Raw genomic sequence first — 20,421 nt, forward strand, 5'->3', positions numbered from 1 at the left:
GTTATTAGTATGCAATGTAATTCTACTCAAGCTTGGTAGGCTGATAAAGGGATTCCGACTTGCAGATGCAGAGGCAGCTCTTAACTTTAAAGTCTGATGTGCTCATCATGTATTGTAGGTATTCTCTCTGAACCCAAAAGCCTACAGTGACATGTTTACAAGCCACATAACTTGCCATACAATGTTCTGGTTTCGGAGTGCAATCCAGCTCTTGCTTAGGAGATGTGTCTTTTGCTCTTCTGTAGCACTAACACACATTTGTGTGCATGCATACACACAAATTCACAAATTATGGAACACTTAGCCAAGCAGGCAGCTTTGCTAAATACTCTGTCGACCTCAACTGAGAGGAGAAATTATCTTTACTTACCACATTGGTAAGGATGTCTTGCCGCCGGGGAGATGCACTGGCCAGCACCACCCTTTTCCCTGCTAGCTTCGAGATGACTGGACTAAGTAGCATGGCTATGAAAATAGCTGTCAGCAGCTAGTACTCACAGGGAAATCCTGTAAAAAATGCAGATAATAGACAAATTACTTTTTTATTAATTAGATTTCCTAAAACAGCGTTACTTTCACCAACTTCTTCATCAGTTGCATTTTTTTTTTTTACTAATCAGTGCAACATTATCAAGAAAACAGAATCTAACTTTAGGTAAATAAACCTTTAACTAATACTAAATCACAGATTTCTTAGTGGTAAAAACTTACCAAAATAACAGATGTTACTATAACTCAGCCCCAAGATTCAACTTTCTGCAAACACCACGAGGTGTATATTGCAGTTAGTCCTGGAGGGTGGATTTCCACAATCTCGGGTGGCATCTTTAAACCTCCTTCGGCTGCAAAGCTGAGGGCACACACAAGGGAAGACTCACCAAGAGAGGGGCGCATACAAGAGGGTTCCATATGCATTCAACTCTGCCTACAATCCAGAATCGTACCTATTGATCTAAACAATCAGATCACAATCCAGAATGGTACCTTTACAGGTCTGTGGGTATAAGGAGTGTCTATGACATTTTTGCATCCAAGCTCTTCTCTCAAGGGCATATTTTGAGTTCTAGGCCTATTCAAGCGTTAGTAAGCCCCTCACTGACTACAATCAAACACCAGTTTGGCCCTTAATTGTTCTTATCTTGACCTGTATCCCACTGTGGCGACTAACTGACAGATGCACCCTGGTACCCTGTTAGCTCGGTACAAACATTATTTGAACTGGCCCACTAACACACCAAACCAGCTTGGATCTGGTGCGAGACAAATGTTTGTAAGTGGTCGAAGGTTTTTGGGTTACTTTACCACAACAGAGTTGCAATTAATCATTAATTATAAATAAATAAATGACAAAGAATATTGGTGAGCTTTTACATTTTTTTTCAAGGAGAAGAGAATAGCTTTCAGGGTTGTATTGTATGCTTGACATGGCTGTGCAACAAGAACTTCCTAAATGGTGATAACAGTGGTGTGCGATATCCCTCTGCCTGGAACACAGTCTGATCCAGGGACAGCTGCAAAAGCACTATCAAGTTCTAGAGGGGTGCCACTGTGGCTTGGTAAATGGAAGAGCTGTAGAAGATGGCCAGCAAGGAGGAGCCAATGGGAACTACTTGTTGCACCAAGTTATGGAGCCCACAGTCAAGACAGATTACTGCGGGAGACCAATGATGATTTGCCTGGGGGAACTCCACTTGAAGTTCAACAATTTTGCACAAAGACCACAAACTCAGAAGCCTAGGTTGCCAGTCTTTAGAAGAGCACACAAAGAGCAGTTTGGGTTTCCTATGCTTGATGAAATTATTTTTTTTCTCAGAGTTTGTAATGAAGGCTCTATTAAAAGCTCTGCAAAGCTCATGCCAGTGTATTAAGTTGAAAACAGAGAACGTTGTGGAGGAAATCAAAGGCAGACTGACAATGACTGAACAGGGAGTGAATCTCTAAAGGGTGTGTTGCACATAGATCTGATTTTAAAGAGAAGACTGGACACTGGGAGTGGTTTAACCAAAGAGATTTCACCTTCCTTATACACCTAAAGTCGAAGGTGGAAATGGTGAAAAACGCTGCTAGGAGCTCCTCCCTCATTAATACTGGGTGCATCACAGGTACTATCCAGAGGTTTCTCCAAGAGCTTCTGGGAGGACAGTCTAGCTTCCGCATCACAGTCCTGAAAGCCATCACACTACATACAAATAACTCTTCTGGCAGAAGCCTGGAATGTGGGAGATACTCATAGTGCTGTCTGACCTCAACCAGATAGAAGAGATAACCAGAACTAGTCTTCATATCATCAGGTCTTCCTCGTCCTGAGTTGAGTAACCCTTCTGAGGAGGCAGAAGCATCAGACAATTAAAAAGGAGCAGATTCACAAAGATTTCAACGCATCTTTGTAGCTCCCTTCAAAACTAAAATACATGGGGAAGATATTTGTTTTTCTCAGAGACTGAGGTGGTCTGACCTCCCTGACGCTGAAGTAACCGTAGATTCTGTACACTGATTCTTTTTAGGTTGTCCTATGAATGATACATGCTTCTTAGCTCGTCTTTCGTAGATCAAAGGGAGTGACATAACCCTGTGTATTGTGGAGGTATACTAAGTTATCCCTATATATTGATAGTGTGGTTTTCTGCCCTAAAGTGTGTAATATTTTACTACATACCCCCTTCTCCTCTCGTACACCATGTTGGGGAACCAAAATAGGTGCTTGAGCACTATAGTGTTTGATAAGAGTTATGGACATCAATTCATAACTTCTTTGGAGATAGGTACTTTAAGATAGTGATTTTATATGTTAACTGTGGTGTCTTTTTTGGTAATGCAAGGCATTGATGTGCTTAATAAAAAGGTATACCTTATTCGCAGTTATACATCTCATCACAATTTCTTTATACCACTTTCAAACCATTCTTCCCCAACACTATTGCCAGGAGCATCTGTCGGCAAAGCTAGACTTGTTCCGGTCAGTCATATGTGCACTACCTTCTTTGGGGTTTCTTGCTCAACACCAGGAGATTCACAACAGAGTAAGATTATGAGCAGCGCTGATTAAATTATGCTACCAAAGAGGACCAAATTATGTAGTATTGTAGAAAAAAAGGTATATTATGCAGCAAATGGAGCACATTTTGTTGCAGTGTTACCTCATGTTTCTGTCATTTTTACACATGCTAATACTGTCTTGGTAAAGGTTTTCCTTCACTAGTATCGGTTTAGCACATAAAGGCAGAAATTAGCAACTGAAAGGCAACGAGTTAACCTTCACAATAGGTATTCCACTGCGTTTTGATTAAAATTTGATCCGTTTTAGCCAGAAACAAAATTATGTAAGCAGCAAATGATAGATTTTGTGGAAAATCCATAATTATGCATAAACTCCCACAGCTGCAGAGCTGCATTATTCAAGTGGCTCTCGTGAGCTTTGCTTATCTACTATACTTTCTTGGAAGAGAAGGAACACAGACAAAGGCCCTCATTATGACATTGGCGGTCTTTTTCCAAGATCGCTAATGCCACTGGCGCCAACAAACCGCCAGTATGTTTGGCACCACATTATGACATTTCCGCTGGCCCAGTGGACGGAAACTGCGTTTCTACCCACTGGCCCAGCAGAAATGTCACCACAACATTGAAGCCAGCTCGTAATGGAGCCGGCGGCAATGTTGAGGTGCGTCGGGTGCAGCAGCACCTGTCGCGCATTCCACAGCCTGCAATTCGGGCAGTGGAATGAGCGATGGGGCTGTGCATGGGGTCCCCTGCAGTGCCCATGCCAAGTGCATGGGCACTGCAGGGGCCCCAAGTGGCCCCTCTGACTGTCCCATACCGCCATGGAAAGGCTGGCAGATGGGGACTCGTAATCCCCAGGGCAGCACTGCTTGCAGCACTGCCCTGGCGAATTACAACCGCTGGGACCGCCAGGCTGCAGGCTGGCGGCAGCCTGGCTGTATCGGAGGTATTACAGTCGCATCTCCGCCATGGTCATAATGCGGCGGCAAGTACCGCTAGCCTGTTGGTGGTACTACCGCCACATTATCGCATCCCGCCGGGGTCGTAATGACCCCCAAAGTCTCCTGATCCTCTTGACAGTGTCCCATCAGAAAAGTCTGCTGGGTCTCAGACAGATAAAAGCAATGGCATGGATTTACCATGTGCAGCACAGTGGATCAGTCTTGAGAGCTTGTGACACAAGATGTGAAAGGGAGTTCAGTTTTTCTGGTTCTGGATCAAGAGTCTGCAGAATCTTCTTTCAAGGCACAGTCTTATAAGGACCTGGTTCTGATTTTAGTTCCAGTTAGTGTTCATCATCAAATGCTTGTTCCTCTGTGGAACCTTCTACTTGTCTGTGTTTTACCAAGCTTAATACATAAAACTGTTTATGATAATGCATCCATGTAGGTTTTTTCACCATTCTCTCCTCTGGCAATGGTATAATTCCATGGTAATTTTTTTAAATGTCTTCTTTGGGGTTTTGGTTGGATTGGTACAATGCAATACCTTCTATTTGGCTACCTATGACATAGGGGGTAGATACCAATTTGTCGCTAGCTGAATTTCTTCAAAGGTTACCTAAGCAGTAGATCACAAATTTGTAGTGTATGAACTTTGATGTAATGTTTAGACTACATACTGGTACTCTCTATTACGCTGATTCTCCACTCCTTGTCCCATTACTTACAAAATGCATTTATGTAGAGTTCACCCTACCTACTGCTTCCATTCCCAAGCACCAATGGAACACGGAAAAAGCACACGCCCCACCCAAAATTGACAGACAAAAAAAAAAAACTAAAAGTAGCAGATAGTTTCAGGTACATTTTCACCAACTGATCCAATGTAGACTCATAAGTATCAATGTTCAACACTTCACCAGATTTTAGCACCGGCAAGACAGTCTCTTGATTTCTATGAAAACATATACTTATTGTCTGGAAAAAACTTAGATTTATTTGCATAACTATCCTCTCTTCAAATATTTTGAAAGTATGGTGTTATACACATTGAAGCACTTAACTCACCTAAACTTCTTGCTGCGTATTATTGCTAAATGTCTATGCCCCTAACACAGACACTGAAGCCTTTTTTAAAGAATTACTATCCTTGAGGGGGAGACCTCAATTTGATCATGAACCCTCACTTAGACACTACCGCCTCGGCACCCAGCAGCAAGCCACACTCGCTATTTGTCCTCCACAACATTTGCTTCGGGATGCCTGGTAACATGTCCACGTGGACACTCCGGGATACACATTTTACTCTGCACCAAACAACACATGGACCCGTACCGATTACTGGCTGCTGTCACCACTGACCTTCCCCTGGATATATGCCCATCCCACTTTCCATACACACTGTCCAACCATTTCCCGATCCAGATGGTTTTGTCGCCGTCTCTTAGTGTTCGACCTGAACGCCACTGGCGATTTCCATGCAATGCTTTATTAGATGACGTCTTCTGAGAAGAGCTTCGTACATCTATCATGGACTACTTTGAACTCTTTCTGGGCTCAGTCATCACACAGACTAACCTGTGGGAAGCCTTCAAGGCCTACATACAGGGTGTATTTCAAAACACGCAAGAATATTGAGGGATATACGATGCTCTCCTATGCAAATAGAAAACAAAATATGAGGCATAGATGATACAGATGCTTAACGCAGAGGTGAACCGCAGCTGCTGGGTCGCACAGTCCTGCTTGAAGAGTTCCGTGTCCTTGTCGATAGGGAGGTGACCCACTAGGGAAAGCATGCTTGCGCTAAGCAATACGGAGAGGGAAACAGCCTGGACCGTACCCTGGCATGACCACTCAGACCCCCCCTCCCCAGGGCACTGGCTACATCCCATAACTGCTTCTACAGGATGGCTCACGCACAACCGATAATGCCGTCATTTCAGCAGAGCTTCAGCAAGACTATAGGCAACTCTATGCCACCCTTAACATACATGGAGGGGATGACATTAAACAATACCTTCTTTCAGCGACTGGCGTGGTCTGGTTCTCAGGTGCTCAGAGACTTCCTTGGCGAGCCCATCACAATGGAGGAGGTGATAGAAGCAATAGATTCTCTAGACGGTTCTAAAGCTCTGGGCCTCAACAGCCTGATAGGTGTGTTTTACAAAACCTATAAGCATCTCCTAGCGCCACATTTGCTGGCGATGTATGCTGCGTCACTTGAGGCTGGCTCCCCCCCCCATACTCTTCAAGGGGCAGTGGTGGTGGTCCTGCTACTAAAGCCAGGTAAGGACCTCCTATGATCTTCATCATACCGACCCCTATCTTTAATTAATTTTGGCAACAAAATTCTTGCCAAAATCCTCGTGACTCAACTGGCTCTTGTACTCGATACAGTCATACCACCCCTGCAATCCGGTGTTGTCCTGCACCTCTCCACCTCCCTCAATTGTTATGCCCTGTTTTCAGTACTACACAGAATTTCTTCAGCAATGCAAGTGGTGGTGGCCTTACTAGACGCAGAGGCTTTTGACTCACTGACGTGGCCTTTTCTGTGCACCACACTCCAAGAACTAGGCCTCCCCAAGGGACTTACATCCCTTAATACATTACTGTACTCCCAGCCAATGATGCAGTTATGTGCTAATGGGTCACTTAACACCCCTTTCAACATCGCCAGAGCAACGAAAGAGGGTTGTCCACTGTTACTATTTATTATCGCCAAGGATCCCCTAGTCCGTCATCTGCAGGAAAAACATCTCCACCGTGCCTTTAATTCAGGACTAGCCCTTTATTTGTTTCCCTGTGCGCAGATAACATTCTGCTATTCGTGCAGCGCCCTGCATACTCAGGCCTCAGCATCAAATCCTCTGTGGACAAGCCATAGATACCTCTTGGCACAGATTGAACGGTGGATTAGATTACCGCTTTCAATGGCTAGCCAGATCCCCATCATTAAGATGGCAGTTCACCCTCAGTTTTTATATTTCTTTAAAAATATACCCATTCCACTCACTAACTCTTTTTTGAGATGTTGAGATCCCTGCTACTCCGCTTGGTTTAGGCGGATCTTGGCCCTGAATCGGGTAGGACACGTTAATCCTTCCATACAAACACAGAGGCTTCAGAATAGCGCATTTTCGACTCTATTTGTGTTGATGTAATGTCAATTTGCATATCACCAGTACCATAAAGATATGTGGCTACCGTGTGACAAGCCCTTACATGCTATATTACCGCTGGGTATACCGTTGGACCCTGCCAATATCCAGACTCTCTCCACGACCAGTTGGGCTTGGAGTAAGCTCCTCTGGTTACTTGGTAGAGCGGTACTGTACTCCTCCCTCCTTACCCATCACGGATAATTCATGGTTAGCACATGCTAGCGAACTGCTGGTCAAGCATACGCTATGCCGCCACAAACTAAATACATTTGGGGACCTTTTTCCAGATGGGCATGTGAAACCACATGCAGGCAATAGTTTGCAGGAGCCACCCGATGGACCGCTTGAATTGCACCGCCTACACAGCGCTTTGCATGCACAAGTCTCCCCCTGTCTCTTACTCCCCGAAGAGTTCATACTGCTAACAACACTGATAACCAATCCTAACGGCAGGCACATGGTGTTGAAGCTATATCATACCAGTTTGACACGGTTGTGGAAACCAGATGGGAAGCTAAGGGAGACACAGGAATGAGAATCACAAAGTCAGCTCATGGACAAAATCTCGTACTATTGTTGCCAGCAAATCCATGAATTACAGACACAAACACATACATTTTAAATTCTTAAGGCGTGCAAATATGACCACGAGGGCATTAGCCAAAATCACCCCTCCAGGTCTTCGAGTTGCCCTAAGTACTGTGCAGAGGAGGCCAATTCTGCACACCTGACTTTGGCATGCACCCACGTAGGGTGGTTCTGGAGAAATGTCTTCTCTTTGCTATCCTGCATGGTAGGAACCACTCTGGATCTGGATCCACTTATTGCTTTATTGGGATGTGAGTGGGATGTGCCGAAGGGGGTCCACAGAGTCACTGTGCTGGCGCTACTGCTGGCAAAGACATTGCCTTATAACGGGGTAGCCATAGAGCACCAACCACGTGAACATGGCTCAAAAGCATGACTCACTGTGATACTAACAGTGAAATATATGCTAAAATGTTACCACCCACGTCCAGACCCAAAAATATCTGTGGCCCACTCAGACTACCTAATGCAGTGGGAATCCTAGGACCCTAACTAGAACACATTGGTTATACTACACCAACACTACATACCCCCGACACTTCACTGCTTGATGATGGAATGCTTAATTGTCTACTCTGATACCTGTTTTTCTTTTTGCACAATCTAGTTTAACAGTCGCTATCACTGGCATGTCTTCTGCCCTATGTTGAAATGGTGGAGTAAATGTTCCTTGGTAATGTGGTGAAAAGGTATTTTCTCCGAACTTATGTTATGCACTATGGTCATTCCTGTTTTTTTTCTTTCTTCTGTCTCGAGTTCACACCATTTGCAAATGTCCATTGCACTGTGGCTATATTTGACGCAAAACTAATAAATAAGGATCTAAAGAAAATGTTGTGTTTAAAAAAAAAATAGGGACATTGGAACTGGGATAGTAACAAACAGATACAGCAGTCGCTGTGACATAACCACTGCCACCAATGCAACACAACCTGCCAATGACACAAGATGCGTAACCCATCAGTTCACAAGGTATTAGAACATGCTAATCCCTGAAAACCATGTATACATCTTAGCGTACCTTTATGCCTAGGTAGTAAGCCAAGGTGTTATGCCACCACAGGGGGAAGTCTAGTCCACAGTGCTATTAATGTTCAGATGGCTGAAATTTCACTAGGTTACTCCAATTAATGGTTAATTTCAACAACCCACCAGATGTGATATATTTCCATACTATAGGGTACACGTTAGTAACGATTCCTTAGCAAAAAGAAGCAGGTCACCTGCATACTGTGAAAGGATGCGATGATCTCGGAATCTCAGAACTTTGATGGCATGAAGTTTACAAGCAATAGAAGCCAGTAGCTCGACTGTAAAACATATAGTAACCAAGCCATAGGAGTGCCCTAGTGCAATCCCCTCGAGATAGTTTTCACCGGGAAAAGTGCGCCATTGACCCTTATGCATCCAATCATCTGCGCATGCAAGTGTTTAGTTCATAGTTGCAACTTGTGTCCAACCACCAATCTAACCAGTGCTACAATAAAATAGTCCATTCAGCAACATCAAGGAAAATTGCTGCTGCATCGGTCTTTGGTCCCAACTGATGATATATGGAAAAAGGGTCTGCAGGTAATGAGATGTGGAGGCGCACATAATGAGTCCTGGTAAGAAAGAACACGTCTAGGCATGGGTGGTAGTAATCGGTAATCCAAGATGTTTGCTAATATTCTGGTGTCCATGTTTATCAACAATAGCGGTGCCACAGCAAAGATATGCAGTTCCTTTTATAGAAAAGCTGGAGACTGGAGATCAAGGTTCTGTTAAGGACTGAGGTTCAAGAAAGGTTCTGATCCCCCATGTGCAAGAGGCCCCACACACCCAGGAGGGTGTCATGCTTCATCACAGGGCATGCTCCTCATCGGGCTGGCCATGCAATGCCCGGTGGGCACCTTGAAGGGGGCTCTTTGCCAGAGATCTTTTATGTAAAATGCCGTATGTGAAGTATGGGTGTGGGGCTACTGGTGTAGATTGATGTAAAAATGTAAGTGTGAAAGAAAGTGCAGGCTGAAATAGACTAAGTGGGCTTCAGAGAGATTTTTAAATAAACAAGTCCACCTGTCTAATTAAGAAGATGGTCACTATCAGGCGATAGAATGATCTTCGATAGCTCAGTGGGTTAACATTTTTCTTGCTGTTTGAAGTCACTACTGATCTTATGGCAATGCTTCAGGCCAAATGTTTCAAAACTACACAGTGGTTGGAATCTTAATTTATGTGTTATCAAGAATTAACAATCACAAAAAAAGTCAATCCTTAAGAAAATACCTGTCGGGGGGAGGGTGGGAGATTTTGAGCATCAAGATGGTGGGCGTAAGAGTGCTGTGGACCCCTCTGTTATCTGCTCAAACCCACTGCCATCGGCCAACACTGCTGTCAACCCCCTATGTGCTTCCCGATGCCCGAGACCCTGTGACTGCCGGATTTTGCCAAAAAGTGATGGAATTGCTCCATTGTACCCCCACTCTCTGCGGTGCCGCTACTCCAAACATAGTGGCCCACAGCATTTGGTGACGGCTGCATCCCGCATCGGCCTCGGTGAGCTGCCCCTGGGGAAATTTACTGAAAGGGTTCAGCCGTCCAGTGCCGCCCACCTTCTGCGGCTCCTTGTGGACTGCTTCTTGCCACCCCGCAACCTCCTGTGGGCCAGTTTGCTCCAGTTGATGGCCCGAGAGCTGCTACGCTCGCGAAGAGGCAGCAAAGGCCTGCTGGAGACCCAATGACACCGTACTGATAGGAGGTGATTGGGGAGATCCCCCTTCTTTCTTTGAAATACAGTTGCTTCACTTGGGGACACCCAGGCGAGTGCAAAGTGGACCCGACTTTGCTCCTGTGACCCCCCCACCTCCTTTAAGTCTCCTGACAATATTTGAGTCTACATTCTAAATTTATGATAAAGTAATGTTCTCAAAAGAGGCATATATCTTGCAGGCAATGACTGTTGTGGAAGAAGCACAGAGTTGTTACTAAGGCAATAAATGAATTCAAGTTACCTTAATTTCATAGATGCATTCTCCTGTACTCTTTTCTATACACATTGTGTCTCTACAATACATGTGCAATGATTTAGAGTCCAGCTGAATAAGAAATCATTAGACCACTGTTAGAAATGTGGTTGTTGGTTGAGTGCGGTGTAAACTTAATCAAACAGCAACCACAATCCTAGTCAGGCTGACACAGGTAAGTCAGACTTAACTTAGAGGCAATGTGTTAAGTATTTGAGCAACACTTTAAACCAGGCTAGAAAAATAGATCAAGCTTCAATAAATAAAACAAGATCAAAACAACAAAAGTCCAATACATAAAAGTGAAGATATTGAATTTCAAAGTTTTAAGTAAAAAAAGTGCGAAGAAGCAAAATCGTTATTGGGGCTATCTGGTCGTGCCGGACTGGGACAAAGTCAAAACGTCAGGCCAGCTGTGATGGAGCATGGACAGGCTACAGGGACCCAGTTAGGCCCCCGAACCAAAGTACTTTAAATGCTGGTTGCGGAAAGTTGCATGCATCTGCAAAGATGCTGTGGTGCAAGGCCCTGCTGCGCTGATGATCATGTTGACAGGGCTTGCAATGCAAAGACCGGTGTCGAGGACGCGGCATGCAGTCGATGCGATGTGTCTGTTCCAATGAGTCATGAAGCTGAGATACAGAGTTCTGGCATTATCGAGGCTGCCGTTGATGGGAAATGCAAGAAGCTTGCACTGGGAAAAGTGTTACGAAGTGGTGGTTCTGAAGGAGATGCACTGGTCCCAAGATCCGGGATGCAACGGTGATCCAAGTCTTTTGTGACTTGTCCATTTCACGCAACAGGGGTGATGTGCTGCTTCTGTTCGGAGATGCACCGCTCAGTTGAGGAGATATGTTGTTTCTGCTCAAGGATGCGTTGTTCAGTAGAGGATGCACCAGTTCCGCTGGAGAAGCACCGTAGGCCCACTTCCAAGTCTCAAGGATTGGGGTGGTACCACCTGGCGGGAAGACTCACAGATGGTGCACAAGCAGGGTAGTTAGAAGTCTTTCAATTCCCTGAGACTTCAGATCAGGAGGTCAGTCACCTAGCCCTTGGAGTCACTCTGCGTTCAAGTGATGCAGGTGCGGTCCTTCTCACCCATTCAGGGGAACAGCAGACTTCAGGGCAGCACAGCAAGGCAAGAGTTCAGCAAGGCAGCAGTCCTTCAACAGCACAGCAGTCCACCTTCCTGGTGGAGTATTCACATGTATAGAAGTATACTGAAGAGGTGCTGTCAGAGGTCCAGTACTTATACCCAGTTGGGGCTTTGAAGTGCCCTTCCTATCCTGGCTCCAGACCCACTACAGCGGGTTATGCAACCCTCTGTGTGGGGACAGGATACAGCCTAGTGAGGTGTAAGTAAGGCTGTGCCCAGCTCCTCCCTCACATCCTGTCAGGATATCCACTCAAGTCACACCTAAGCTCCGACTGTGTGTGGCTGTCTAGGGAGAATACACAAAGCCCAGCTGTCACCAACCCTGGACAAGCGGTCAGAGACAGGCAGCAGGCACTGAATGGCTAGAGTAAGAAAATGGCAACTTTCTAAAAGCGATATTTTCAGAATTGCAATTTAAAATCCAACTTCGCCATAACTTGTGATTTTGAATTGTCATTCCAGAGACACCAAACTTCAAACATTAATCTCTTCCAGACTGTGAATTACTGTTACAAGATGTGCAAAAATAATTCCAATAGTATCCTATGGGAGACTTAGGCTCTCATTACAACCCTGGCGGTAAATCCCGCTTACCGCCGCGCAGAAGACCGCCAACATACCGCTGTGGCCGCGGAATTCCGCTACAGGTATTACGACCCACAGCTCTGAATTCGCCACAATACAGACAAGTCAGACACACCATAGGTCAGTGATAGACTGGTGATAACAAAACAGACACCGTCACGCCAACAAGAATACGCCCACACTATCACGACCCACAAATCAACGCGGCGGTCATTCAACCGCGGTAAACCATTGGCAGTACACACCGCTGCGCTCAAAATACACACACACTTACAAAACACAACCACATTGGACAATTCAAAATACACACACCTGATACACTTACACACACCACACACTCACACCTCTATAAAACACACACCCACATTACTCACAAACCCTTACTACCAGAAATTTGAAAGCAGGCCAGAGAGAGAGACAACCTAAAACAACACCAGCGTCCACAGACACACAACACCATCACTTACCCAACATCCACGCACCTCAAACAACACACACCAACACATCCCCTCACACATCACAACAGACTCCACTTCACACATCACCCACACCACATCATGGCACCTCAAAGACACCCCATGTTCTCTTAGGAGGAGCTCAGGGTCATGGTGGAGGAAATTGTCCGGGTAGAGCCACTACTATTCGGATCACAGGTTCAGCAGACATCCATTGCTAGGAAGATGGAGCTATGGCGCAGAATTGTCGACAGGGTAAATGCAGTGGGACAGCATCCAAGAACACGGGATGACACCAGGAAGAGGTGGAACGACCTACGGGGGAAGGTGCGTTCCGTGGTCTCCAGACACCAGATTGCTGTACAGAGGACTGGCGGTGGACCCCCACCTCCTCCCCCACAACTAACAACATGGGAGGAGCATGTCTTGGCAATACTGCATCCTGAGGGCCTCGCAGGAGTAGCAGGAGGACTGGACTCTGGTAAGGCAAATCTTTACTACTTTATCCCTCCCACCCCACCTGCATGCCATCACATACTCCCACCCTTACCCTCACACCCATCACCCCAACAATCCACAGATACCCCACCAACACAACCCACACATACAAAAACCAAGCACTGCATGTAACACCAATGCATGGACACCCATCACCAAAGCACGTCCAGTACAGAGACTCACTCATGCCCCAAAATCACCAATCACACAAGGACCAAGCCAATAATGCAAGCACAGGAGTAGAGGGCCACTCACCCATTACACACAATGGCACACACCAATACAATAACTATGCATTTACACCACAACAGGAACCCTACCCGGCGTCACTGGACAGGAGGTGCCAGACATATCCAGTCCCCCCACAGAAGAGGCCAACAGTGATGACAGCAGCTCTGCAAGTCTGGATCAAGATGACTAGCCCGGCCCATCTGGGACCTCGGGACAGTCGGTTCCCCTGCCACAAGCCACCACAGAGCCTCCCCCCTCAGGAAACACCAGCACAGCACCCACCCAGCGGGCCCATCCCTCTGTCCCCAGGACACGTCAATCAGCAGTGTGTCCACCACTACAGGGAACCCAGGCAAAGCCACTAACACAGGACGATCAGGGACCTGGGGGCAGTGGCAGTGGGCACACGGTTCAGGGGACAGAGGCACAGGACAACAGGGAAGCTGAGAGGACTGCTGTGCGACAGGGGGAGGACAGGCCCAGGGAACCGACCCTCCACGAGGCACTCTCCAACATCATGGGAGCATACCACAATTCCCATGAGACCATGGGCACGGTACTGGCCAAGTTACAGGAGACCCAGCGGCTGCAGGAGGGACAGTACCTGGGGATCAGGGAGGACCTCACAAAAATCTACACCATCCTGGTCATCATAGCAGGGGTGCTGGCTGACATGGGCAAGACCATGAGGGAGGCAGTGGCACAACAAAGGGCCCCTGACACTAGCCAAACCGAGGAACAGCCTTCCACCTCCGCCAGCGCTAGTGGACAGGAGGCACCGCCACGGGAACAACAGGACACCAGCACACCACCCCCTGCAGATAAAGAACCACCCCGCAAATGGTCCCTGAGATCCAGGAACAAGACAGAGAACATTGCCAAAACCCCTGCCGGGAAATAAGACCCCCCTGAATGTCACCCTTCTGTCCCACTATGTCACCCTGTCCATCCTTAAACTGCCATTGCTCCACTTCCTATGCCTCTTTGGACAATGCATCTGTGAAACAAATAGACTGGACACTGCCATGGACATACCTCCACCATCACCCCAGCCCATTTTACAACCCCCTTCACTTATTTGCACAGGAATAAACACCCTTGAATCACAAAACAATCTGGAGTCAGTCTGTGCTTTCACAAATGTGTAATTGCAATAACTATGTAATATAGCAATGTCAATTTACTTGTTCACATACCAATGTAACATAGCTGTAGGCCAGGAGTAAACAGTGCAGAGGGCACAAAGTGGGACCCAGATCTGTGAAATGGAAAGTCAAAGTGACAAGTCAGGGTCCATACACTGAGTGAAAATGACAGACTTACGCTAGCTCAAACAATAGTATGAGATGGGGGAAGCAGTGACATCTTCTTACCTGTGTCTCACTGGAAGTATTGCATGATGATGTTGTTTCGGTTATCAATATCCTCTTCTTCTGCCTCCTCTTCTTCACTGTCCACAGGCTCCACAGCTGCCACAAGACCACCATCTGGCCCATCCTCCTGCAGAAAAGGCACCTGCCGTCGCAAAGCCAAGTTGTGCAGCATACAGCAGGCCACGATTATCTGGCACACTTTCTTCGGTGAGTAGTATAGGGAGCCACCTATCAGATGGAGGCACCGGAATCTGGTCTTCAGGAGGCCGAAGGTGCGTTCGATCACCCTCCTAGTTCGCCCATGTGCCTCATTGTAGCATTCGTCTGCCCTTGTCCTGGGATTCCTCACTGGCGTCAGTAGCCATGACAGGTTGGGGTAACCAGAGTCACCTGCAAATGTCGAGGGATAACTGTTAGACACCCTCTAACCCTTAGGGACAACCCCATACCCAGATACCTATGTCAACTGTATTGGGACCTTGCCCTCACCTATTAGCCACACACGGTGCCTCTGGAATTGCCCCATCACATAAGGGATGCTGCTATTTCTCAAAATGTAAGCGTCATGAACTGAGCCAGGATACTTGGCATTCACATGGGAGATGTACTGGTCTGCCAAACACACTATCTGCACATTCATCGAATGGTAGCTCTTCCGGTTTCTATACACCTGTTCATTCCTGCGGGGGGTACAAATGCCACATGTGTCCCATCAATGGCACCAATGATGTTGGGGATATGTCCCAGGGCATAGAAATCACCTTTCACTGTGGGCAAATCCTCCACCTGAGGAAACACGATGTAGCTGCGCATGTGTTTCAGCAGGGCAGACAACACTCTGGACAACACGTTATAGAACAATGGCTGGGACATCCCTGATGCCATGGCCACTGTTGTTTGAAAAGACCTACTGGCCAGGAAATGGAGTACGGACAGGACATGCACTAGAGGGGGGATTCCTGTGAGATGGCGGATAGATGAAATCAGGTCTGGCTCCAACTGGGCACACAGTTCCTGGATTGTTGCACGATCAAGTCGGTATGTGACTAGGATGTGTCTCTCTTCCATTGTTGACAGGTCCACCAGGGGTCTGTACACCGGAGGATGCCGCCATCTCATCACCTGCCCCAGCAGACGTGCCCTATGGAGGAGAACAGAGAGCAGAGAGTCATCCAACACTGAGGTATCACAATTTGTTAATTGCAGAAACTTTATTAATCCACAATGTGCCGGTATCTGTCTATATTCCCGGCCTAGATAGGTGTGATGCAGTTAAAATCCATCCCATGTGGCCTCCTGAAATGGCGGCTGCCTGACCTGCAAGGTGGGACAAGGGGATATGAGGTAACTGCGCTGGCGTTGTACACCGTCACGGTGGGCGGTCGAAGACCGCGGCACCATTCTGCATTGGTTAACATTGGGCCCTATGGGTCCCAGGAGCCAATTACGATGTACGCCGGCGGTGACGGTACGCACCGCCGCGGACGTGACCGCCATTTCTGTCTGTTCCCTCACTTGATACCTGACCTTCTACAGGAGAGGACCTACACTGCAAGTTCTGCTGTGACCTGTGTCTGGAAGCGATGGTGACTCGAGTGTCTGTGGAAAGGGCCCCTGCCTTCACTTCGGAGGAGTTGGAGAAACTAGTGGATGGGGTCCTCCCCCAGTACACGCAACTGTACGGTCCTTCAGACAAACAGGTGAGTACACTGTGAGCATGCAGCATCGGCAATGCCTGTTTTGAGTGGTGTGGATGGAAGATACATGGGGAGGAGAGTTGAGGCCTGCATGTGCGGATGGTGAGTGTATGTGCGTCAGGGCATGGGTGGGAACTGGTGGGCAATGAGTATGACGGTCCGGATGGGTAAGTAATTTACTTTCCCCCTGTACCATTCCTCTAGGTCAGCGCCCACCAGAAGAAGGGTATTTGGCGTGCCATCGCAAAGGACGTCCGGACCCTGGGGGTCTACCACAGACGGAGCACCCACTGCCATAAAGGATGGGAGGACCTGCGCCGCTGGACCAAGAAGACGGCGGAGGCCCAGCTGGGGATGGCCTCCCAACGTGGGAGGGGTGCCCGTCGCACCATGACCCCCCTGATGTTCCGGATCCTGGCGGTGGCCTATCCGGAGTTGGATGGGCGCTTGAGGGCATCACAGCAGCCACAAGGGGGTGAGCACACTCTCATTCAGCTGACTCTGCGCGCATTACGAGGTGTCTGGGTGGGGGAGGTGGGCAGTGGGTTGCCCTAGGCCAGGGTGAACTTGGTAGGTCCCTTGTGAGGCAGGCTATGTGGAACCCCAACCCCACCAGTGTTAAGAGCCATCTACACCTAGTCAGGCTCCTGTGACTTCCAGGTGTGCAGCAATTGGTCTTAGGCCTCGTCCCACATGGTCAGCTGAAATTTCTAGGAACTGTCAGTGGATGGCGTAGTGCAGAGGGCTGCTCCATGTGTGTTGTGTCCGCCAACGGTAGTGGTGTTGCATGCACTGAACATGTCTTTCCTCTGTCTCCCTCCCCCCTTTTTGTGGTCTCCCTGTTCTTGTGTGCAAAAGCATCATCAGGCGGAGGAACATTGGCACCGGAGCAGGAGGGAGCTGCAACCCACTTGGCCCTGGAGGGTGAAGCAACGGAGTCTGAAGCCACCAGTAGGACGGAAGGCGAGGGGAGCTCCACAGCGGGGACAGGAGCAGACAGCAACTCCTCCTCTGATGGGAGCTCTCTTGCAGTGGCGGACACCTCTGTGCCCACCGCCTCAACAGGTACAGCCGCCATCCCCCCTACCAGCACCGCCCTCCCAGCAGCCCCTCAGCGTGTGTCTCGTGCCCGCTCACCCAGGAGGGTGGGCATCTCCTTCGCCCCAGGCATCTCAGGCCCTGCCCAAGTCAGCCCTGCTGCCCTCAGTGAGGAGGCTATTGACCTCCTGAGATCCCTCACTGTTGGGCAGTCTACCATTGTGAATGCCATCCACGGTGTAGAGAGGCATTTGCAACAAACAAATGCATACTTGGAGGGCATTCATTCTGGGCAGGCAGCCCAACAGAGAGCATTTCAGGCTCTGGCTTCAGCACTGATGGCAGCCATTGTCCCAGTGTCCAGCCTCCCCGTTCCAACTTCCTCCACCCAGACCCAATCCCCTGTACCTCAGCCTATCCCAAACACACCATCAGACCAGCATGCACACTCATCAACACACAAGAGTGGACACGGCAAACATAAGCACCACACATCCCACAGGCACTCACACAAGCACCATCCCCATGCAGACACAGCAACATCGACTGCCTCCACTGTGTCCCCCTCCTCCGCGTCCTCCTCCTCCCTCCCTGTCTCGTCTCCACTCGCACCTGCATGCACTACATCCTCAGCCACTACCTCCATCACCAGCACGCCCATCTCTACACACCTCTCACGTGCACTCACCACCCCCACTACCATTCACACATCCCCAGTGTCCTCTCCCAGTGTGTCAGTGAGCCCTCCTCCCAAAGTACACAAACACAGGCACACACCCACCCAACAGCCATCCACCTCACAACAGCCTCCGGCCCATGCACCTTCACCCAAATTCAGCAGACGTATACCTCCTACAACCATTACCTCTACCTCCACTCCCAAACCCCCTCCATCTTCCTGTCCAAGTGTGTCTAAAAAACTCTTCCTGGCCAACATTGACCTGTTCCCTACACCTCCCGCCCGTCCTTCTCCTAGGGCCAGGATGTCCAGGTCCCAGCCCAGCACCTCAGCGACCACATCCCCAGGCACAGTGGTGCCAGCAACTGCGGGGTCATCGAGTGCGCCACCCATCAGGGCTGCCAGTGTGCCACGTAGCGAGGGCAAGGACGTTCTGCCACCTGCCAAGGTGAAAAAGGTGCCCACATCCCGGAGGGAGAAGCCGAAACTACCAGCCACCAAGGGCTCAGCAAAAACAAAAGTGTCACGACTCACGTGCTGCTTTACCCTGGAGGCCGCAGAGCGAGTGGCGTGGATCCTGTTCTTGAATGTTCGGCCTTGGCCCAAGTAGGGGAGACTCTTTCTGGTAGCCACGGTGCTACAGGCAATGGGTACACCTCAGAAGTAGTGCCAGAGGGAAAAAAAACCTGAAAGGGGAAAGGAAAAAACCTCCACAATGATAGGTTCCTGCAACAGGAACAAAAAGAAGAGTTAACTACAGGAAAATACACTGGAACCGACGAGAACCAGTACAGGAATACAAGGAAGCAGGAGCGAAGACACCATCCAAACAGAAAGTGTTGCAGCGCAAGGAGAGAAAGAATCACAGCCCTTAAATACCAACAAACAGGAAACGACCAACAGGAAGTAAAAGGACACCATCTTAGATAGGGAAAAGCACATAGAACAGAATGGACTAGGAGCCATAGAGAATAGGGAACAAGGAATGCTGGGAAGAGAAGGGTAACATGGGAAGGGGGAAAAAACATAAAGGAAGGCACAACCAGATGTCCAGAGATAAGAAGAAAAGAAAAGAAAAGAACAGGTGAGTGGGGGGTCAGACCTGCCTAGACACGCGGTGCACAGAAAAAGAACGAGGCCCCATGCCCAATTTGGGGCCTCGTAAAGTACAGAGCAGACTGGGGGCGCGGCGCGTCTTAGGACCGCGTGCTGCGGCCCGAGTCGAATGTTCAGCTCGTGCCACGCACAATGGTGCGACAGTAGGTTCCCCCCCCTCCCCCTGAAGTCCCAGGTTTGTGCGGAAACAAGTGGTGAAAATGACGAATCAGAAGAGGTGCGTGAACAGAAGATGCATCTTCCCAAGAGCATTCAATGAGAGGGTAACCCTTCCAATGAATCAAATACTGAAGACGTTTGTGAAAGATACGAGAATCACAAATCTCCTGTACCTCATATTCAGGTACATCATCCACTAACACAGGAGGAGGACAGGGAAACTGACGAGAGTAAGGATCAGGTACATAGGGTTTGACCTGAGAAACATGAAAGACCGGGTGAATCCTCCAGGTACGAGGCAAGTGAAGACAGACAGTGACGGGACTAATCAGCTGAAGGATACGGAAAGGACCATAGTAACGAGGTGTGAACTTATTCTGAGAAAGGCGAAAAGGTAAAAATGTTGACGAAAGCCAGACTTTATCCTGAAGGTGATATTCTGGAGCATCCCTCCGCTTCTTGTCTGCTATTCTCTTCATGTATCTCTTGGTGTTCAACAAGTTAGCTCGAATCAATCTATGGATCTGTAAAAGTCGTCTGGAGAATGAAGTAGCAGCAGGAAGAGAAGAGGTAGACTGAGGAGCAGTAGGAAAAGAGGTAGGATGATAGCCATAAGAACAGAAAAAAGGAGTGGCCTTGGAGGCACTATGGACAGTGTTATTGTAAGAGAATTCAGCAATAGGGAGGTAAGTGTTCCAGTTGCTCTGAGTAGAATTACAAAAGCAGCGAAGGT

General features: G+C 48.2%; 1 protein-coding gene across 2 annotated transcripts in view; it reads right to left on the bottom strand.

The window, feature by feature from the left end:
• The window catches only part of ASMTL (acetylserotonin O-methyltransferase like), a 291,907-nt gene that overhangs the window by 215,510 nt on the left and 55,976 nt on the right, over nucleotides 1-20,421 (bottom strand). For both annotated transcript variants that reach the window (XM_069204555.1, XM_069204554.1), the window contains exon 2: nucleotides 371-507. In XM_069204555.1, coding sequence (XP_069060656.1) covers nucleotides 371-463 — 93 coding nt within the window. In that variant the 5' untranslated portion in view covers nucleotides 464-507. The remainder of the gene's footprint in view (nucleotides 1-370; nucleotides 508-20,421) is intronic.

The sequence above is a fragment of the Pleurodeles waltl genome, chromosome 8 (assembly GCF_031143425.1).
Source record: "Pleurodeles waltl isolate 20211129_DDA chromosome 8, aPleWal1.hap1.20221129, whole genome shotgun sequence".
In the NCBI taxonomy this organism is placed as follows: Eukaryota; Metazoa; Chordata; class Amphibia; order Caudata; family Salamandridae; genus Pleurodeles; species Pleurodeles waltl.